The sequence below is a fragment of the Chiroxiphia lanceolata genome, chromosome 17 (assembly GCF_009829145.1).
Source record: "Chiroxiphia lanceolata isolate bChiLan1 chromosome 17, bChiLan1.pri, whole genome shotgun sequence".
NCBI classification, from domain to species: Eukaryota; Metazoa; Chordata; class Aves; order Passeriformes; family Pipridae; genus Chiroxiphia; species Chiroxiphia lanceolata.
Genome location: NC_045653.1, coordinates 5,241,106 through 5,254,969, shown reverse-complemented (window position 1 = coordinate 5,254,969; position 13,864 = coordinate 5,241,106). Strand labels below are relative to the sequence as shown.

Here is a 13,864-nt window from a genome sequence, read left to right as displayed (position 1 = left end):
CTGTGATCAGTAAAACCGGTCACCTCTCTGCTGCAGATAAAGGCTGAGAGCCTGCTAAGAAACCTTTCCAAAGCCAAGTACAAATCATATGCAATATCAGGGAGAAGCAGCCCAAGCTGACAACCCGTCGCTGACAGCCCTCTACACAACTGCTGTTCAACAGCTACAGCTCAGGAATATCAGCACGACTGTTTCTGTGTGCCCACACGATTCTGAACCACAGTCCAATTTAGTTTAGAAAAAAAAGGAGGTATTTTTCCTAAAATTACCATAGTATAGATTTTTCATTTGTATTGCCATGGCAACAAAGGACTTTGCCTGAAATGAGACCCCGCAGTGCTCCGGGTGAAGTGCACAATGCTCACAGGGAGAGACACCCCTTGCCCCACTGAGCTTAGAGGTGACTGTCACCGTTCTGCACGGAGGTGCAGATCACTGCAGGGAATTCCATCCAGGAGCAGTGCCTCGGCAGGGAAGAGAAACCAGAGCTCAGAAGTATCATGGTCTCCACACCCACGGGGGACAACAGCAAACGGGATGGGAATAGTTTGCACTTTTTAGTGTGTGACAGACCTTGAGCTGCCGGTGACTCCCTAACCCTGGCACCAAGATTTAATTCACTGCCTTAAATCCACACAGAGTAACTTCCACCCAGACGACAAACAAATTTTCATTAAAAAGTAGAGATACGGAATACTCCCCAGATCTCTGACAATGAATCAGGCTGTTAATTACCGCTGGACGCTGCAAGGGTGCCTCGGGAATAAAGCACAGGTTTGGCTCTCCTGGAGCCACTACTGTGGATCGGGGGGAGAGCCGTGATACGATTTATACTTTACTGGACACCCGCAATCCCCCTTCCCCAGCCAGCAATCACAATTCCCCCGGAACGGGCGAAGCCACAGAAGTTCTCCCGAGGCCGCCCAGCCCGGGACGCCACCCGTGCGCAGCCGGGGCTGCCCGAGCGGGGCCGGGGCTGCGGGGGCTCCTCCCGGCCCGGCCCGGCCCGGGGCTCCTCCTCGGCGGCGGGAGCTCCTCCTCCTCCTCCCCCGGCCCCGCCGGCCGGTCCGTGCGGAGCTGCGGGTGCCGCGGCGGTTCGGCGCCATGCGGGGGGCCGGGGCTGTGCCGGTGCCCGCCCGGGCCGCCCGCCCCGCGCCCGCTCCCGCCGCCGCTCCCGGTCCCGCCGCCGCCCCCGCCCGCCCCGCCCGGCGCAGCGGAGGCGCAGCGCGGTAGCGCGGCCGGTGCCCACCCAGCCCCGGGGCGGCCGCGCTCGCTGCCCGTGCCCGGCGAGCGGGCAACTCGCAGGCAAGTTCCCAGGGAACTTTTCTCTCAGGAGCGCCGCGGGGCCGCGGGGCTGCGGGCATCGCACGGCCCGGCCGCGGGGTGCGGGACGCGAGTGCGCTGGACGGGGCTGCACAGGACGGGGATGCTCGGGACGGGGATGCTCGGGACGGGGATGCTCGGGACGGAGATAAGGCGGGACGGGAGCCCTCCTCCGGGAGCCCCCGGAGCGGGGAGCGCGGCGGGAGGGGCGGGGGGTCCCTGCACGGGTTGTAGCAACAGGTTCTCTCTCGCCGCAGGGATGGAAGAGAGGGACCGTCCGCCCGCGCCGTCATTCCCTGCCGGAGCCGCGCTGGCTGCGCCGCCAGCAGCGGGAGCGGGGCGGCTGCTGCCCGGGACCGCCCGGCTCGTTCCTGCCCTGCCCCGGCCCCGCCGCGGAGGAGGCTGACGGCGCTCCAGGCTCATCCATCGGGCTCCGTTCGTGCTGCTCGGGCTTCCCCTTCCCGGCTCTCCCGCTCCACGGGTCCTGTGTCTGCACAGCGCAGGATGGAGGCTTGTGTTTCCAATTTCTTCTGCTTTGCCTAATCTGAAGGTCCTTTCTAGCTTTAATTTTAAAATAATTAAGAGATGTCTTTTATGTTGATCTATTTACTGACTGACTGCTCGTTGGCGACTGACACATCAAAGTGAACGATTCTTGATAGGCAATGTCTTTCTAGCAGACTTTTTTCATTGGAAAAGACTTGGGGAGGGGGGGGAAGGACAGGAGAGGCATGAAATAACTCTTCCATGACTACATATCTTCATTTCAGTGGCAAAATATTTACCTATATAAGTAATGATAAAATCCTTTATTTTTAAAAACTATGTTTAAGGAATTGTTTTGAATGTGACTTGCTAAAATTTGTTGACATAAATATGTTTCACAGCAGGAGAGTAAATACAGTTATTACTCCTAATGTATTTCAGAACATTCTCCCGGGGATATAACTTATCTGCAAAGTTATTTCACTTCTGATTATTATCAGTAGAATAAGGTTCAGCTCCATAAAACCAAGCAGTGAGTAACATATTTGACATAATTCAGTTTGTAAATTGTCATAAAATGCCATAACTGTCCAGCTCAAGGTGAGCAACACAGAGATAGCAGCAAGTTTTTTCAGCTTATCTGGTTTTCAGGAGAATTTTATTTCCTATTATACATTGACCTTTTTAAGTTTTACTTTGATTTGGCTGAAGTGCACTTTGCAAGCAGAGCTGAAGTTTGAGATCTGTTCTTAGGCTGAAAAGAGCTGCATGAGTGTGGCTTGGAGTATGTCAGGAGGTACCTGCAGGTGGTACAGCCCAGAAATCCTGTGCCAGGGGAGAGCTGAATGTAACACTGCTGGGAATACTGCCTGGTTAACTAAGGAAAGGCTACAGGAGGAAGGATCACTGAACTGTAAAGCAGTTTCTTATGGAATTCTCTCAAAAAAATCACTATATTCATATTCAACCTGCACCAAAATCTGAAACTTTTCTCTTTTTTTGTTTTTATTTAAACTTAATTTACAAATGATGAAAAGCAACAGAGATGAGTTCCAGGCACTGGAATTGATAGAAGAGTCTAGGGGGGAGTTCTGCATCTTCCTTGCGTGCTTGTTTTCATCCAGGCACAACTTTGAATTGTCTGCACCACGGAGCAGAGCAGGACTCCTTGCAGGAGCTCTGATTACATCAGAGATGCACTGCAGAATTCAAAATACTGCAGAGGACACTGGGGGGGGAACGACACTTGCAGTGGAATTTTAGCATGTTACTCATGAGTTCTATTTCTTTCCCTCAGAAGGGCATCTTTAATAATTCTTTTCCCATTGCCTGGGAGTCTGGCATCCTTCCTGAATTTTGGCTGCAAGTAAGGGCAGTACAGATTTCTAATTTGATTTCTTCAGCAGACATAAGGGATATCGTCTCGTGCAGGACAGATTTTTTGAAAATATGTCCTATCTTGCTTCCCATCCACAACACCCCACTTTGGTCACCAAGAGCCCTTTCCACAGCGAGTTATTCCTGTAGGTTCTGGAAGCCAGAACAGCTACCAGGGTTGTATAATGTAGTGAGAAACAATTATTGCCCCAGTAAGCTTTCAAACAAAATAGGAAAAGATGCTCAGAGAGAAGCGATTTGCCCGGATGAGAACACATTATCAGCTAGGGAAGCCAGAAAGCTGACTAGGCTTCAGTAACTCCCAAGCATTCCAAGGGCAGAATGTTGACTCAGACAAGGAGGGGTTTTACCATTGGGCCTTGAGCAGAGCAGGGGATTTTACTGTTCCAGCATATCCTTGAAGTTCATCTTGTTTAATTGCTGGGAAAATTGTTGCTATAGGCCGATGGGTTTGTGTGACCTTATATTCTAGTGTGTTGTCTTTAATCCTTAACACATTTCTTATCAGCTGTCCCCAGTGTCATTAGGCTGCAACTTGGGAAGAAAATGTTTTGCTTGGGTTTTAAGCTCAATAGCAAAAAAACCTTTCCATGAATTAGATCTCTCCCATCTGAAAGCAGTACTGACCATCATTCTATAGAGGCACCTTCCAAAGGAAAACAATAAACAGACAGAGAAATGTATGCATTTATTTTCCTCCTTCCTCTATTCCTTCAACTCTTTATTGTCCTTTATTTCCTCCTACTCTTCCCCCATAGATCTGATGCTACATGTGTCTGAGGCAAAGAACATGTAAATAACCCATGGAGGGCACCAGCTCCTACGTGGGACCTGTAGCCTTGCCAGCTCTGGTTATGGAAAAGGAAGGAGCCACCTTTTATCACTGCAGTCACTCAGTGTGTCACACAGGGGATTAATTTGTCCAATTTATTGTCTTGCACAGGTCGAGAAGCTGAGAGCAAGGAAAAAATTATTTTTCTTTGCTCTGTCGTTTCCCAGTTGCTGCCTCGGGGCTACAGCGTGTGTTTGACACACAGAGAACATCTACATTCCCCTCTCCCCATTTCTTCCCATTGTGTCAACAGTGGATGCGGTGGGAGATCAAACCAGTGACAGAGATGAGCTGCCTCCTCATTTTTCCTGGCTGAGATTCAAAGGATAAGTTGTTGCTAACCAACATCATCTGGTATTGCAGAAGGGAAAATGGTTAACAGCTCCCATTTATCCATGGTGTTATGTCAGGCGTCATCTTTATTCTCCTCGGCCCAGCCCTGCCTCAGACACGGTTGAGGCAGAGGGGAAAATTGCCTGTTTCCAAATAAAGCAACAGTTGCTCTAAGAGCAGGAGCCCTACATAAACAGCCATCAGGTTTTCCCTATTTTCCCACATCAAACCTATAGGTCGAATTCCAGTGGCATTACTGATGATTTTATCTTGGGAATGCTTTAACAGGAGACCAGCTCTGAGGTCACTGGGAATGCTTCACTGATGGACTGTATGGCAGGGTAATTGCAAGTTGAACTGCTCCTCTGTTCTATGAGCTTTAGCTGGCACTGTCTTTGCCAGCTCTCCCTCTCTTCAGATCCCTTAATTTATCTGAGTCCTGCAGCTTGTCCAGTGGGCAATGCCAGAGTGCCATCACCTGTCATGCACTCCACTGATAATCCCAGTATTGCCTACAATTTCTTGGAATGTGGCTTTTTAATACAAGTATGTTTCAAGTTAATGTTCTTTCTAGAAAAAAGACTTTCAGGTCAGCAGGTCTTCCCTCAGTCTTTCTTGAGGCAAGAGAGAGACCAAAATCCACGTGAAGCTGATTTGAGTGCAGGCCTGCAGGGTTTTGTCACTGGTTGCACCCACAGTGCAGAATTTCAGTCTCTCCATCCTCTGTGGAGGGGATTTCAGAGTCATAACTCTGGAGCAAAGACAGAGAAACTCAGCAACACAAGCCAGTGAGCAGGATAAGGCACTGAGAGCTGAACACAGTTCAGATTTTGACATGGAGAACAGCTGTGCTCAGGTTGCTGTCAGTAGTAACAGAGACCCCACTTTGTGACATGAGTGAGGTGACAAAGCTCAGCTCTTTGCTTACCTCAGGCCAGGATATGGTACCACAACTCTTGAAAGATCTGAATCATGCCTTGTCCATTCTTGTATATTCCTGTAGACTTTCTTGTCCATATGCCCTTAAGGTAAGTAAATTAATGATTTCTTTTTAGTAATAGAGAGGATTACATGTCATCAGGGTGGACCGGCTTCAAACTGACAGAGAGCAGGGTTAGATGAGATATCAGGAAGAAATTCTTCCCTGTGGGGGTGGTGAGACCCTGGTACAGGTTGCCCAGAGAAGCTGTGGCTGCCCCATCCTTGGAAGTGTCCAAGGCCAGGTTGGATGGGGCTTGGAGCAACCTGGGCTAGTGGAAGGTGTCCCTGCATATGGCAGGGGGTTGGAATGAGATGAGCTTTAAGGTCCCTTCCAACCCAAGTCATTCCATGATTCTATCCAGGTGAAGAAGCAGGTAATACCACTCCATCCAAAGCTGACCTGGGCCCACCTGTTTGGAAGTGTGTAAGGAGCTGCTCTGTTGGGCATAATCCCTCTTGGAAGTTTAGGAGCAGGACTGAGGGAGTGTTTCATTGAAAGCAGCATTGTAAGTCCCATTGGAGCAAGGAGAGCCTGTTGCTCTTGAACTGAATTGCAGCTGTGGTTTGAGCCCTTTACTGTTGTGTATTCATGGGTTTTTCTTCTCCAATAGGTATGTACCACTCCTGGTGTGGTTTATAAAGCCCAGCTTCAGAGAAGGAGGGTTCTGTGGTTAAGGAAGTGGCCCTGGCAGGGGGTGTATCCCCAGGGTGTGCAGCCAAGGGGAGGTAAGTGCAGCCAGGTAAAGAACAGAACTGAACTGCTACTGAAGCCAATCAAGTGTAATATTTATTCCCTTCCTGTGAACTCGAGGCTAGAAAGTCAAAATACTGGTGCATAATTAATACCTATTTATTGTACAATCTACTTAATAAATAAATACCCTTATCAAGTGAAGCCCAGCAACTCCATGCATGAAGCTGTAGCTGAGTGTGTAGATGGAAGGTCTCGGAGCAGCGCTACACAACCCTCCTGTGGAGGGGCAGGTTTCAGGCTGACTTTAAAAATGAGTGAGTTAGGGAGGCCAAAAGTTTAGCATTCCCAGCTCCTGTTTTTTATACCTTTTGAACTCTGTTCACTTCATTCAATAGGCTCTATGCCAGTGTTGTGTGAGCAGAATTTGAATGGGATTTTCCAAGTTGTCGTTAGAATTTTTCGGTTGGTGAAGGCACTTTGGCTCTCAGGTACTGATCAACCCCCTGGAAGGACAGAGCCCTATTACTGCATATTGGGTGTCTGCTATAACTGAAATAATACCCAAAGGGTAGAAATCATGTATTTCTTTGCAATCTTTTGTAAATGAAGCTGTAAAAAGGGAGTTCCCACGTCATTAAATGTGTATAAACTCTATACAAACATTTATGTGACCACCAATACAAGTGGGCTTTTTTCCCCCAGATTGTTTCCATATGGCCTTTTAGAAATTAGTTTTGTACTAAGTGTTTTTTATAAGTGTGTATTTACTCAACTAAAACATAAGTGACTTCTGATTCTTTCAATATACTTCATGGGTGCTAAAATACTCAAGATTTTTATGAGTAATACTTAAATAAAAATATACAATTTCCTTTTCTACAAAGCGCACTTGAACCGTGTTCTCATGTGACACTGTCATAATTTTTATACCTCCGTTCTGAACCAGAAATATCCTGCCACATGGAGGAACTATTCCTGTTTCCCTCTCTTATCTCCTGGGAACTGAGACCTCTGTATGTGAGACAGGAGAAGGCTCCTAGTGTGACAAATATCCCGGACATGGGAGCAGCCCTTGATAGACAAACCAGCTGGACAAACCCAGCCTTCCCAGAAAGGTCTTCTAAACACACTCAACCACTGCTGTCTTCTTCCCAGTTGTTTTTATCATCCACAAGTGTTTTTGAGCTCAAATCACTATATTTGCTCAAAACTCAAAAACAACCTCTCGTTTACTCACCCCATGTGGTTTTTGTTCCAGAAGACACTTGCAGAAGCAGCGAAGGGATGTAAAGTTGTCTTCCAAGATGACTCTGATGCCTGGAGAAAATTCCGACTATGACTATAGTGCCCTGAGCTGTGCTTCAGATACTTCCTTCAACCACCCATTCTTTCCAGAGTCAGAAACCCTCAAGGGAGTCTTTTACCAAAGAGCCAGGCTAATTCCCCCTCAGGAGGATCTCCTCAAAGGCTTTCACCCCGACGACAGGAAGCACCACATCATTATAAACGTGGGGGGCATAAAGTACCTGCTCCCCTGGACCACACTGGATGAGTTCCCACTGACACGTCTGGGACAACTGAAATTCTGTAATAATTTTGACGACATTCTCAACATCTGTGATGATTACGATGTGACTTGCAATGAATTCTTTTTCGACCGCAACCCGGGGGCGTTCAGGACAATCCTGACCTTCCTGAGGGTCGGGAAACTTCGGCTCCTGCGTGAGATGTGTGCGCTGTCTTTCCAAGAGGAGCTGCTCTACTGGGGGATTGAGGAAGACAACTTGGACTGGTGTTGTAAAAGGAGATATCTGCAAAAAATGGAGGAGCTCACAGAGATAAATGAACGGGAGGATGACCTCCTAGAAAATGAAACAACAGGTGAAACAGTAGAGGAGACAAAAATTGGTTTGTGCATGAAAAAGTTGCAAGACATGGTGGAAAGGCCCCAGTCTGGCCTTCCTGGAAAGGTGTTTGCGTGTTTGTCTGTTTTGTTTGTAACTATTACAGCAGTGAACTTATCCATCAGCACCATGCCTGACCTGAGGGAGGAGGAGGAAAAGGTAAGTTGGCTTTTCAGGATGGAAAATGGTATGTGCTGGGAAGAGCAGAGCAAGTACAAGGTCTGAGGATGTTGATTTCAATGGGGATTTTACAACTGTCTTTAGAGGGGGAAAAATATCAAGAAGAGTATTTGAAATCTTACATGACTGTTCAATTCCTTTTAAGATAATTAAGCACATCCAGTTCTATGCCCAAAGAAAATTTTGTTAGTGTGCGACTGAATCTTGCCTTGTTAGGCTCTTTGTGTTTGCAATTTAGAGAGCCTGAAATTCCCAAGCAGTACCTTCTATGGAATAAGTAGTTCCTTTCTAAGTTTTGCATATAACTTGTTCCAAATTGTCAATGTGTTTCCCCATAGCAACAGCTCCAATTCCTTTAATATTTTGGGTTTAAGAAAACCCACACAGAAACCTCTCTTCCTGTCACCGCACCAACTAAAATAGTTATTACCCAGTGCCGGTTACAAACTCCTCCTCTTTCCTGCAGGGTGAGTGTTCCCAGATGTGCTACAACATTTTCATTGTGGAGTCTGTGTGTGTGGCATGGTTCTCCCTGGAGTTCCTGCTGAGGTTCATCCAGGCAAAGAGTAAGTTTGCGTTCCTGCGGCGGCCGCTGACGCTGATCGACATAATCGCCATCCTGCCCTACTACATCACGCTGCTGGTGGACACCACCTCGGTGGGCTCCAAGAAGCCCAGCTCTGGGAACATCTACCTGGACAAGGTGGGGCTGGTGCTGCGGATCCTGCGGGCGCTGCGGATCCTGTACGTGATGCGGCTGGCGCGGCACTCGCTGGGGCTGCAGACCCTGGGCCTCACCGCCCGCCGCTGCACCCGCGAGTTCGGGCTCCTGCTGCTCTTCCTGTGCGTGGCCATCGCGCTGTTCGCGCCCCTGCTCTACGTCGTGGAGAACGAGATGGCGGATTCCCAGGAGTTCACCAGCATCCCCGCCTGCTACTGGTGGGCTGTCATCACCATGACCACCGTGGGCTACGGGGACATGGTGCCCAGGAGCATCCCCGGGCAGGTGGTGGCCCTGAGCAGCATCCTGAGCGGCATCCTCCTCATGGCGTTCCCCGTCACCTCCATCTTCCACACCTTCTCACGCTCCTACCTGGAGCTGAAGCAGGAACAGGAAAGAATAATGTACAGGAGAGCACAGTTCTTACTGAAAGCCAAGTCTCAGATGAGCAATGAGTCACAAGGGAGTGAGGTTTTATTCACCACTCTCTCTTCTGAGACCAAGGACAATGAATGAAATTTAAGTTACCATTTCTCCTGCTGTCGAGTAGTTTTGTTGTATCAGATTCCATCTTTTAATTTGCTTTGGAAGCATTTTACAAGGGTAACCCTCTTACTAAAATGAAGAAAAAGAGCTATAGCCAGGAACTGATGTGATTTAAGAGGTCTGTTATTATGCTGTTCTTTCCTCCCCCCCTCAGTATAATGTATAGGACAGATCTCGCACTGAGATCATGCAGTGGGATTTAAGGAATTAAAAGATCCCTGACAAGAAAAAAAAGAAGAACAACATATAATTATGCACTTGACAGGCTGTTTTGCCATTTGTAACACACATTTTTCCAACCGAATCACAATGTATATAATCATTAAACGGGCTGCCATTTCTCTTGTTCTTCTTGTATATAAATAATGTAAATACAACAAAATTAATGGCTAAATTCTCTCCCAGTAACATGCCTTGGAGCATAATGGAAATAACCACAGATGTTTGTCCCATTGTGCTTTTAAAAAAGCGTCAAGATTTGTCACTCACAACAGAACCACGTACTTCTTTGCAAGTCAGCCCTAAACACAGTAGAAAAGAGAGATCAAGCTGTTTATAGTATAACCTTGCTAAAGATGTAAATACTTAGAGCTCCCCAGCTTCAAAATTTAATTGGCATTACAGCATTGATTCTTTGCCATCGAATGCAGCATTCCCAGGAACAAAGCCTTGGAGTTTTGTAGCACTTAATATTATTATCAAGAGGTGAGTAGCTGCAAATGCAATGCAATATGCATGAGGAGATGCCAGCCTTCCCCACCATCTGTCCCAGGTTTCACTGTACCTCAGCTCTGGAAGGGAATTCAGAGAGGGCATTTTCCAGGGGACCCCCCACCAGTGCTGGGCAAATCCACGCTGGGCTCCCATTCCCACTGAGCACTTGGTTCTGTAAAAGGAGCAGAAAATATGTGGTCGTGGGAAGTTGCCAGTGAGGAAAAAAAAAAAACAAAATACCATTTGAGTCATGGAGTGGGGTGCACTGACAGCTTTATCCTGTCCTCAATCAAGAGGGACTCAAGGCTTCATTAACTCTGCCTTTGCCGTCCTTACACACATGGAAGGAATGGAGAAAATTTTAAACAGGACATGAAAAAGCAATTCAGGTCCTAAACCACAACCACGTACTTGTCAGACCCAGGGCTGTCTTGGTCCAGGTTCTGCTGAAGTTGGGGGGAACACATGGGCCATGAGATGCTCAGGTTTCTCTGCAGGTTAATGACAGACACCCCCCCCATTTATTTTGGTACTGGCTTGATAACAGCTCAGGAGAAAAACTCCAGTACTTAAAAGAAAATTAATTTAACCCACTGATTTATTTCATATGCTTAGAAGTAGAGGAAAGCTAACCTGAGGAGCCTCACCTTTTTTCCCCTTCTTTTTATTAAATTTACTTATTAACAAATTAAGAGTTGGGGAATTTAGAAGTTCCCATCACACTGACCAATGCTTCTCTACCTTGATTTTCAGAAATACTATCTCTTACTGGCATTTCTAGAAACACCAGAATGCAAGATGGTTTTATGATTTAAATTAAGGCCAAGGACACAAGCATTGTCCTTTCAAAAAAAAAGTAAAATTAGTTTCTCAGTCTGTGCTGTTTGGCCAAGCCCACACTATGCTGATTTTCTTTTCAAATATCTTTAAAATACAACTTGAAGGCGTTCTGATATGCTTGTTCCTGAAGGATAATTCCCAAAGTTTTTAAAATGCACTTTTCAAATAATTAGGGCTCCAGCCTGTGGTAGGGGAATGTGCCTGTGGAACATTACTGCAGAGTGCTAAAATATCCAGCCGAAACTCTTGGCAATTAATTCTGCGCCAAAGCTACAAATGAACCAGCTTTTCACTCTTCTTCTTCAGCTTTAATTAGAGTTGGACAAAAAACAGGAACATCGTGACAAGAAAGGGACACGTTTTCCATTTTATCCCCATTTTTTTAAATTTCAGGACTGTTTGATCATCTGTGGCATTGGCTGCAGCACAAGTGCTATACATCTTCTACCTTGGTGTCAGCGTTCGTTATAAAAAGAACTGGTAATTAGATTGGTCCTGTGAGCAACAGTTGCTTATCTAAGAATGTGTTTGACAGGCTGAACCATAAATAAGAAGCTGTAAGTGAATATAAGGAGAAATCAAGACTTACCAAATAAAACCTAAGCTCATTTCCATGTTCTGCTAGTTAATAAATGCTGTAGGGCCATCCATTTTCTCAATGTCTTTACATTAATGTGCCTTTATTTTATGTATCGCTTTATTTTTTTTATCCCCAAACCGAAGCTTGATTCTAAAGCCCTTGTCCAGAAAAAAAAAAAACAAAAAAAAACCACACCAAAATTAAAAATATCACCCTGGAGTTGGGTGTTGATTGAGCAAAACTGTGAAAGCATCTTGCCTGTTGCAAGATCTGCCTAAGCCAGGGACAAATAAGCTGCGAGGATGTACCTACCCCGTGTAATTTTGTACTTGGCAACAGCTCCTTGTAAGGATATGGCCATGTTTTACTCTGAATCACTCTAACAAACCTGGCTGTGTTTTACAGGAGGCAATACAGACTGTAGTCCTTATGCTAAATAAATCCAGCTAGAAGAGAACAACACTAGTTTGAAACCCACACGCTGTTCCAGCTTTACTGGGAAGGCTGAGGGTCTCAGATGATTATGCCTCTTTACAGCATGGTATCTGAATTTTTAGCCAAATCCATGAAAACTGTGGCTCGACTCTAAAGCTGCCTGTTCTGAGAGCCCCCAAGTCAGCTCTCACTCCTTTTTGGCATTTTAGCAGCACATGCAGCCAACAAGACAGTCGCAATAAAGCCCCGTTGTGCTTTCCTGACGCGGGAGGGTCGCTCGGGTGCCCCGACAGTGGTGATGTCTGTGACAGCGATGGGCACTGCTCTGGGACTGCCCTCTGCATGCTCAGCACATGTACAGAATGAACCCCGCAGCAGGAGCTGTGCTAGTGTGGATTAATAAAGTGTTAGGCTCTCCCTGCATTTTCATGTGCTTCTTGCGGGACACAAAGCCCGTCCCACCTGCTAACGGGGCGTGACAACGCGGGGTCACTGTGGGAGGGCAGTGGAGCTGAGGGAGGATTGGGGCTCTGAGTGTTTCTGACTGTGACAGAAAGCATTTACTAGGAAAGAAAATTAATCTCACTGTAGAAAAATCGAGGTACCAAGATTGAATAGGGAAACCTCCTTCTTGCACATTGACCCAGTAATCAAAATCACAGTTCATTGGGACGTAACTTTAAACTGTTTTAACCATTTAACCAGAGGACCTAACAGATTCTGAAGAGAACAGGAAGGATCTGTGAAGACTGAGAAAGAAAAATCCCTGATGAAACCAGAATTTCCAGGTAAGGTGGTACATTGAATGACTTTCTCTGAAATCTTTCCCCTTCCACCCTTCTCCTTCCTCAAAACCAGCACAAACCCCTTGGTGGGGCAACACTGACAAATTAAGGCAGAGCCACACACCTTCTGTAATGGTACATGAAAGAACAGCATCTGCAGGGGGAGCAGAGTGTCGACCTTGTCAAAGGATCTCAACCCCCACTGGGAGATATATTGTCTTCTCTCCTTTTTGATTTTTTAATAGAGCCCAGAATGAACCAGATCCCTAATTCAGGTGTTACAGTAAAAGTCCAGTGTTAGGATAGATTGGGTTTTAAATTGTACAGAACCACCAATACCTCCACATATTTATCCTTTCCACATTTCATTCACTGTATGTGAGGAACCGAGGAGTGGGAAGAATCCGGATGCAGAGAGGTCAATTTGTTCTTGTTCAGGGTCAGTCTGAAACAGCAACACAGCAGCAAATACAACAGCTCTGGGCAGCTCATGCCTGGCTGCAAACCAGTTCTGTTCCATACAGTTACTGATCAGTCTTGCTTGGATAAGAAAAAAGACAAGTAAGTTAAAACAAGAGGAAAGGGACAGATGCTTCTCATAACTGTGCATGTTCTGCATTGTAACACAGAGTGTAAGTCCTTAGGACAGGATCCCTTGTTTGGTGGCTGTCAATCACTGTGGAAAATCACACCCCACAAATAAAGATAAATTTCCACACCACAGATAAAGTCAAGGAGAATTTTACCTGTACTGCCAGCCTGAAGTTTGGCCTATTAATTACTAACAATAAAACCAGTCCTTTCCCCCTTTTTGCTCATTTTTTTGTCATTTTCCAGCATCTTACATCTTCTGAAATACTCCATAGAAATCACTAATGAGATGGAGAATGTTATTAGCTCTCAGCCTGCCAGAAGCACGGTGAGGAAACTGCAGGATCAGAATATCAGGGGATCTTCTGCCCTCTTCAGCAGGGCTTTCACTCCCTCTTTCCCTGCAGGACTTAATCCAGAAGCAACTGTCACTTGAACAGAAATAAAGTCTTGCCGTAACTGCAACCACAGCAGGCCAATTAGGGTAATTAGAGCATATTTGCTACACTTGATAAATATTC

General features: G+C 46.4%; 1 protein-coding gene across 3 annotated transcripts; it reads left to right on the top strand.

Moving 5' to 3' along the window:
• Window positions 1-1,592: 1,592 nt before the first annotated feature.
• Window positions 1,593-12,390, top strand: KCNG1 (potassium voltage-gated channel modifier subfamily G member 1). 3 transcript variants are annotated; one of them, XM_032705140.1, is made up of 5 exons: window positions 1,593-1,873; window positions 5,716-5,859; window positions 5,965-6,079; window positions 7,306-8,110; window positions 8,598-9,368. In XM_032705140.1, the coding sequence occupies exons 4-5, from the start codon at window positions 7,352-7,354 to the stop codon at window positions 9,366-9,368; spliced, it is 1,530 nt and encodes a 509-aa protein (XP_032561031.1). In that variant the 5' UTR covers window positions 1,593-1,873; window positions 5,716-5,859; window positions 5,965-6,079; window positions 7,306-7,351. The 3 variants fall into 3 exon arrangements, with proteins under 3 accessions (XP_032561031.1, XP_032561030.1, XP_032561032.1); XM_032705139.1 differs by lacking the exon at window positions 5,716-5,859 and having other exon boundaries at window positions 8,598-12,390; XM_032705141.1 differs by lacking the exon at window positions 5,716-5,859 and having other exon boundaries at window positions 7,309-8,110.
• The last annotated feature ends 1,474 nt before the right edge of the window (window positions 12,391-13,864 follow it).